General features: G+C 35.6%; 1 protein-coding gene across 1 annotated transcript; it reads left to right on the top strand.

The window, feature by feature from the left end:
- The first annotated feature begins 1,282 nt into the window (after nucleotides 1–1,282).
- Nucleotides 1,283–6,209, top strand: LOC142344354 (cellulase/esterase CelE-like). Its single transcript, XM_075395942.1, has 4 exons — nucleotides 1,283–1,410; nucleotides 1,964–2,394; nucleotides 5,388–5,664; nucleotides 6,042–6,209. Exons 2-4 carry the CDS (start codon nucleotides 1,973–1,975, stop codon nucleotides 6,207–6,209), a joined length of 867 nt encoding a protein of 288 aa, XP_075252057.1. The 5' UTR covers nucleotides 1,283–1,410; nucleotides 1,964–1,972.
- The last annotated feature ends 2,248 nt before the right edge of the window (nucleotides 6,210–8,457 follow it).

Below are 8,457 nucleotides of genomic sequence, written 5' to 3'. Positions count from 1 at the left end.
AAATCAAATTTCACAACAGTTTTTTAAACCACTTTTTTCAGAAATTTACTTTTTAGCAGTTCTTTTTCCACTAACATTTACCGATATAATGTAATGCCTTATTATATTTTTTTTATCTTTATCAACTCTGCAACTTAAGTTGATCATTAGGAATAATAGTATACCAATTAATTCTTTTCCTATTGATTTTAGATTATTTTTCTTTTTTTTCGGACCCAAACCAAGACTTATGTTTTTCAATAGTGCTATAAAGACCATCAGGTGTTGATTTAACTTACTTACTATTTTTGCTCTTAATTTGGTTAAATTCGAAAAAGTCATGTCTTAAACCAAACCTAGACTATTTGCTACTTCGCGCACATAACTGCATCTGCTTGACTCAAAAAGCTGCTCTGTTTTGAATTTCGGATATCATTAAAATCAAAATGCGTGAACTGTGTTTGGATAAATTGACTTAAATTAATGGGTCTGGCGAACAGCGGAGTACCAAGAAAATCGATATTCATTGGAGGGTAAAAAACACGAGTACAGCAATGGCATGCGTACCACGATGCGACCAACTTAGCACCCTAGTAAATTATAGTTTAACGATTTACAGTATAAATTCTATGTTTTTGCAATCGGCTTTCTCAATTTCTTTTTGCTAGAAAAACCAATCGAAAACAGTTGGAGGATAATCACCTCGTTCATTTTTCAAGGACTTTTTCTAAGGCAAAAATTGGTAATTATTTGATGAAATGTCAGCCACGTCAAAAAGAATTGAAAAAACTGTTCTAAATTATTTCTGAGAGGGTTGACACATGGCGCTTTATTGCGTTGAAATTGACCAAATAATTAAGCCATCCTTTTGTTTTAACTCAAACGAAAATGAACAACCTCTTTATAATCGTGACTTTGGCAGGCCGCCCCCAAAACTAATTGTAGCATTTGCATTTAATCTTTGAAATAAAAGGAATAAAGGCATATGTTTCGAAAAGTTTTAGAGGTGGCTTGCCAATATTACGATTATAATGAGGCCGAAATTTTTTTGAATCGAAAATTAAAAGAAGGAAAAACTTAACCTAAACTGAAATCCTAAATAAATTGTATTGTTATACAAACAGCTGACTTGATCTAAAATGTGAGCCTGTACCTCAAAGAGCTATAACATGTGGTGGCAATTTAAGGATAATCTTAAGTTCTTTCAAAGAAGCCTTAATAGAATTAGTAATTTCGATTAAGAAAATAATTACTTGAGCACAAAACTAGCCATTGATCACTATGTTAAATAGTATATAAAAATCGCAACGATCAAAATTTTATATAAAATTGCTATATTCACGAAGCTGTAAGACCTGAAATTTAGTTACAAATTGACAAATTGACAAACTTTTGCCAAAATTTGCAAAATTAAACTCTGATAGTTCTCTCGTTTGTATATTTTAGCAGCCCAGTTCTGGTAATTGTTATAACTAACTACCCATTGAAACGAAACTTTGGTTATTTTGACTAAATCTTGATAAGATTCTTGGTCAAGATATTAATTAAAACGCTACAAATTCATAATGTCAATAGCGTCAAAAATTGTCAAAACTTCAAGATATAAACGAACTTTCAATGTTTTGAACTTTTAAAACGAACTTTTGAACGCATTTTTTGCATGAATTGCTGACAAATTTCTGTTTTTTCCAATATTTTATCAAGATTTATAGTGGAAACGCAGGTTAACAAGATTTTGCTAACGGCAATTTAAGATTTCTTATAAGAAAATCAGGATCTTGAATGACTTCAGTTTGTGGTTTCACTGGGTACTTTTGATTGCAAAGAATTTAGAGAATGTTTGAGGACTGAACCAACTAATTAAAGTTCAATAATCAATAGCGAGCTCAGTACTTAAAATTCCGTTGATAATAACAGATAACTTTGTCACTTTATTTATATACTTAAACTTGGGCTCTTAAAATATAACTTTTATCATAAAAAGTTATCAAAAATGCGAGAACAAATTGCAACGATTTTGACACTCTTCTTGTTCTCAACTTCAAGTTGGGCTAGAAACTACAACAAGCCAATCACACCTGTTGATTACCAAAAAATAATCGGCACCGGGTTTTCAACCGACTATTTCAAAACCCTTGACTTCTCGAAGTATCACAGCCAGAACATCCACGATGTCTACAACCGCGGGTTCCGAAACCTCAGACTTCGAAGCCGTGCCGACCTTGAGGGTCTGAACATGACTGTGTTCTTGGCGAATTTGGAGACAGTTGTTGATGATTGTTTGTCAGTGGGTGTGACTCCTGTCATTTCTTGGATCCATCATGAGGATGAGGCTAACGCGACTGAGGAGGCGAGGGAAAGATACTTGACTTGGTGGGACCAAGTGGCTACAAAACTGAAAAACAAGAATTACGGGTAGGATTTGAGGCCCAACTCGCCCCCTCCTTCTTTTGTAGAGATTACGCTAAAGTTTTTGGGTGTTTTTCATTCCCGGGTCCAGATGTCAGCGCCGTTTCAGCGCATTCTTTTGTAAGAAAAGCGCCGAATGCGCTGAAATGATGAAACAAATGCGCTGAATGCGCTGACAATTTTGAAAAGGCACTGAACATTTAAAATTTCAGCACATTTTCAGCGCATTCCTTACATAATTTCAGCACATTTTTTCAACGCATTTCTTATAAAGTTTCAGCGCAAAATCAGCACATCCGTAATAAAAGTTCAGCGCTTTGGAGAAAACGTAGAAACAATAAAATTTCACTGCATTTCTTACAAAGTTTTAAGGCAAATTCAGCACATCCGTAGGAAAATTTCAGCTCTTTGGAGAAAATGTTCAAACGGAGCAACTAATATTTCGGTAGATATTTTGGGAATGTTGGGTAACACAAAATAACGGATGTCTTAACAATGGAGAAAACCTTATTGACGCTCATTTTCAAGGCTTGATTTCGACGTAAGGATCTTGAACGAAAGATAAAGATGGTTTTCCTAATTTTAAATTGTTAGTCTTTCACCACTGTTCCGAAGAGCGGGTACCCATTTACCCTCAAGCTTTTGTAATGTTTACCCCCTATTCTATTATTGTAAAAAAATGCTAGTTTTACTTCAAAGTTTTTTTTCAATCTGTAAGCGAGAATTTGGAGCAGATAACTGTTTGTAATATTCTCTGTCTTTACATCCACAATTTTCAAAATCTACTGACAACAATTTGAAAATTTCCCAGCAAACTTAGTGCATTTAAATTTTAAAATCTAATGGCTTCAATGATGGTAAAAGGAACTGTAGTTGTGTCCCCAATTCTGAGGAGGACAAAAAATGACAAAAAATGCTGCACAAAAGCTACATCTGCAAACCATGTATGAGTAACGCACGGGAAAGACAATTTAGTTCACGTCAGGTTTCAGGTTCGTTTTAAGCGTTGCCATCTTTGAGTCAAGTTTAACACATAAAGAAATTGGAAATATTCCTTTTATGTATCTTGAAAAAAAATCTGGGTGATATGTGATTGATACTATTAAAAAATCAATCTAACTTTTTTGGTAAGTAAAGTCTTATATTTTTGAGTATATCAGTTCAGGGTTTGTATTATGTTTCAAAATGGTTTATTTTCTTAACTATCGTGTTTTGTTGAAACAAATATTTAGTTTTGTATCCAAAAGGTTAAACAAATTTAAAACATGAGCATAAATTAAACATTTAGAAACCATGCAAAGCATTATGCACATTCTGTTTTTAATTTTCAGCATAATATAGTATTTACAGAAGGTTTTTTCCCTAAGTTTTTTAGGCTTTCTTCAATCTGCCCATGATACTAGAATTTGATAAGTTTGATAATTTGATCCCTCTTTTAACAGAAATAATTAGATGAACTAGTTTTTTGTGAACAAATAAGTGCTGGAAACCAAAACTGAAAAACCTTAATAAATTAATTTGTTGCCTTCCTAGACAAACGTTGATGACGTTACGCCATTTTTTTTAAATTAGTTGATTTATTGAATAGGAACAAAAACATCTTTTAAACTGAATTAGAACACAACACAGATTGCAATTGCTAATTACAGGTTTTCTTCAATCTGTTCACACCGCAAAGTTGACAAAAATGGATCAAAAGAGTGGGCATGATAGGTTAGAGGAAAACCCCGTTAGCCAAGAGTGAACTTAGTCATTCTGCAAAATTTTTCAATTTATTTTTTTCTGCAGAAAACAAATAAAAGCGATTAAAAACGGTTACAAGTGGTTTTTTAAAATCCTTTTAACGCTTTCAAATACTGAATTTTGCCTAAAGTTTGCATTCACATGATAATTGCTAACAAAAACACAGCTAACGGTTTTTAAATATGTGCATTAGCAGCATTTCAGTTTTAGTCCATCTTCTAAATAATCCAACATCATTCACAAGCTATCCTGTGCTTCAAAGCTCTAACATATCAAGAACAAAGCAATCAATTTTTTACTCTTATTTTATTTCCTGAAATCGTTTTTGAAATATTTTCAAGGAATATTACCAATGAGTGTAGAAATGATGTAATATTGTTTAAAGAATTGTACATTTTAATGTATTTAATCGGACCAAAATAGTGTTGAGACAATTTTTGATACTTTTTGACAAAGTATTGGTACTTGACTACACTTTTAAGTGGATTTTGAAGTACCGTCTTTAAAAATTTCAATTGGTTTTTGTCTAATTTTCACAAAAAAAATTAAAATTGCACGCCTAAGGGGTACAAAGATTGATTTGGCCTACCCGGGTTGCGCATCATACATCCCGGTAATCATATAAGGTCATATATGATTTGTATGATCTCTTAGTAGTCATAAAAAGATCACACAAAAGTTCAAACTTATTCCCAAAATTCATAAATTTTTTATGCCTAAGTTTGATAACACTGAAAAAATTCAATCAATAATGCAACTCTATAAGAGCAAAAAATTTTTCTTGTAGTCACATTGTGTCATATATGATTTGTATGGTTTTATAGTAGTAATACAAGAATCATATTACGTAATACAAGAATATTACGTAATGGCACGCATCGGTAAAAAAAACAAATAGTGGGTTTCAGGAGCCGCAAATTACTCCATAAACTGTTTTTAATGGGTTTTTCAAATGCTAAGAAATATGAACTTTGAATTGAATCCTATTTTTCACGCTAGGATCATCTTTGACCTCCTGGGTTTCATTCAAACATCATATATGATTTCCTTGGTTCCACGCAAGGATCGTACTAGTAAATACGTTATGATTTGCATGGCATCTTATGTGATCCTAGTATGTAACCTAAGAAGTGGCGACCCGGGTAACCCGAGTTTTTGCCTAATATTGTGCGCCCCATAGAAATAGTTAATGATTTCAACAAATTAATACTGGAATCCGAAACAAACAGAAAATCTATTGCATTTATTCATTTCAGGCTTTCTTTCAATCTGTTCACGGAACTAGGAGTTGACAAGTGTGGCGACCACTGTGAAAACAGTCTGAGAGAGGACACTGCGAAATATAACAACTGGACTGCATCGGTTGTCAACATCATACGTCACTCCGGGGGCAACAATGCCAAACGAATCATAATTCTCGGGTCTCCCAAGAAAACAGGGAAGGGATTGAAGGATATCGACCCCTCGATCTACTCCACTGATGATTACATGCTAGCAGAATGGCATATGTACGCTTCAGGAGCAAATAAAAAGGTAACCCTAGTCGAGGGTCGACCGTATGAAGAAACTAATGAAGTTGAATGTGGGAAGCGGGTAAATTACCAATCATTTACACCTTGAGAGTAATGGATTTGTTCACAAAAACAAGACTAGGCCGATAATAGTTCCGTTTAGTCGCATCGCCATTTCGTCTATTGCATGTAGAAACGCTGAAAGGCCTGCAACATAATTGAATGCAATTGGTTTTTATCAGGTCAACCGTCATCCTGTTTATCTAGTTAAGTAATGAAATTAATATGGCGGAAAGTGACAATCCCTGAAAATTTTAGACCAAAAAAGTGGCCATAGTCCACAAAAGAGCAATAGTCCACAAATGATCAATGCTGCTCTTGATAATTTCCTGTTCGCAGATAAATTCTAATGGGAAGAAGGGTCAGAAGTACTGGTCAGGGGATGGAAGTGACGGAGGCAAGGCCAATGTGGACAAGGCTCTCTCCTATGCACAGGATTTCACTGCAAAGAGAGTGCAATCAATTGTTTCTTTGCTTAATTATCCAGATGTCAATCTAAGCCTATAATTGGCCCAATTCTTTTGGAAAAAATGTCCTGAAAGCGCTGAAATGCGCTAGCTTGCAACTGAAATATGTGTAAATGCGCTGAATTTCTGAAAGTTTAGCTCAATTTCAGCGCTTCTTCTTTCATAAATCAGCGCTTTTTCGGAATATTTTTGGAAAAATCCTCTACGGGGTCACAAAAATTTGTTGTTGATTTTTCGATTACAAAAATAATTTGCCAAAGCATTTCGTATGTGAAATAAACGTGAGAGATGCAAACGTAGGGAGGGGGCTAAAACTATACGACTCGTTAAACCTCCCCAGGTAGTCCAAACTTAGAGGTTTTGGTAAAGACGTACTAGAGCCGCGTAGATTTGTAAGTTGGGTTGGAGGGTTCATATAACAAGGGAGGGGTGAGGGTTCAGAATGTATCAGTTTTGTCTGGGGTGGCTAACCTCTGTCGGCAAAGAAACAATTTTGAAATACGGGCAGAACCAACCTGCATACCTACTTCGGTGCCTGGATGGCGTATGGCGGGTCCGATCTCGACCAATCAGAAGTGATCTCATTCTCACAATACCTCGTGGAAAAACTCAAGCCCCTCCCCTGGTCCCTCAATGTCCTGGACAAGTACTACGACACCAAAAAGAACGAATGGATAACTGGTATTGACAATAATGACGGAAATCCTCTCAATATGTCGCTCATTCTGGAGAAGATTATGGATGTGATGTAGATCAACGGTGAGGTAACGATGACGCAACTCAGTTACGCGACGATGACGCAAAAATGACGCAACGACGATGTAACAATGCATGCAATTTTGGTGATGGTTACGGCAATTATTTCATGACATTTATTTGAAATAAAAATTCATACATCGCGCAAGAATGATATTGCAACAAATAAATAACATCTTTGCAGGCTCAAAATTTTTCAGGTCTTATTTCACACATGGTTACCCTAGTTCTGAAATTGTCGATTGTAAAAATAAGAAAATCGTTGGTATGTTCGGTTTTAGTTAGATGAAAACGACAAAAGCATTTACAAGTTTTTCTTTGGTATCGTCGGTATGTTTGATTTTATGCCTACGAAAACGACGGCGTGTTCGGTGTATTAGATTTTGCTTTGTTGGTTTGAAACGTAAAATGATTGTCGGTTTGTTTGTTTTCTTAAACGTGAAATTTCCAGTATTAAACGTAAAATAATCGTCGGTATGTTTGTTTTCTTAGATTTGACATGTTCGGTTTCTTAGATTATGTTTGGTTGGTTTTAGAGGCAAAATAATCGACGGTATGTTCCACTTCTTAAATTTGGAACGTTCCGTATTAAAAGTAAGATAATCAACGGTATGTTCGTTTTCCTAGATTTTGCATGTTCTGTAACAGTATAGCTCTTGACGAAAGTATAGCTCAATTTCAGCGCTTCTTCTTTCATAAATCAGCGCATTTTTTGGAATATTTTTGGAAAAATCCTCTACGGGGTCACAAAAATTTGTTGATTTTTCGATTACAAAAATAATTTGCCAAAGCATTTCGTATGTGAAATAAACGTTAGAGATGCAAACGTGGGGAGGGGGCTAAAACTATACGACTCGTTAAACCTCCCCAGGTAGTCCATACTTAGAAGTTTTGGTAAAGCCGTACTAGAGCCGCGTAGTAAAGCCGTACTAGAGCCGCGTAGACAAGTAGGTTGGGTTGGAGGGTTCATATAACAAGGGAGGGGTGAGGGTTCAGAATGTATCAGTTTTGTCTGGGGTGGCTAACCTCTGTCGGCAAAGAAACAATTTTGAAATACGGGCAGAACCAACCTGCATACCTACTTCGGTGCCTGGATGGCGTATGGCGGGTCCGATCTCGACCAATCAGAAGTGATCTCATTCTCACAATACCTCGTGGAACAACTCAAGCCCCTTCCCCTGGTCCCTCAATGTCCTGGACAAGTACTACGACACCAAAAAGAACGAATGGATAACTGGCATTGACAATAATGACGGAATTCCTCTCAATATGTCGCTCATTCTGGAGAAGATTATGGATGTGATGTAGATCAACGGTGAGGTAACGATGACGCAACTCAGTCACGCGACGATGGCGCAACAATGACGCAACGACGATGTAACAATGCATGCAATTTTGGTGATGGTTACGGCAATTATTTCATGACATTTATTTGAAATAAAAATTCATACATCGCGCAAGAATGATATTGCAACAAATAAATAACATCTTTGCAAGCTCAAAATTTTTCAGGTCTTATTTCACACATGGTT

The sequence above is a fragment of the Convolutriloba macropyga genome, chromosome 8, assembly GCF_964194025.1.
Source record: "Convolutriloba macropyga chromosome 8, txConMacr16.3, whole genome shotgun sequence".
Lineage (NCBI taxonomy): Eukaryota > Metazoa > Xenacoelomorpha > Acoela > Convolutidae > Convolutriloba > Convolutriloba macropyga.
Note: the sequence above shows the minus strand (reverse complement) of the source record. Positions and strands in the feature narration are given on the sequence as shown.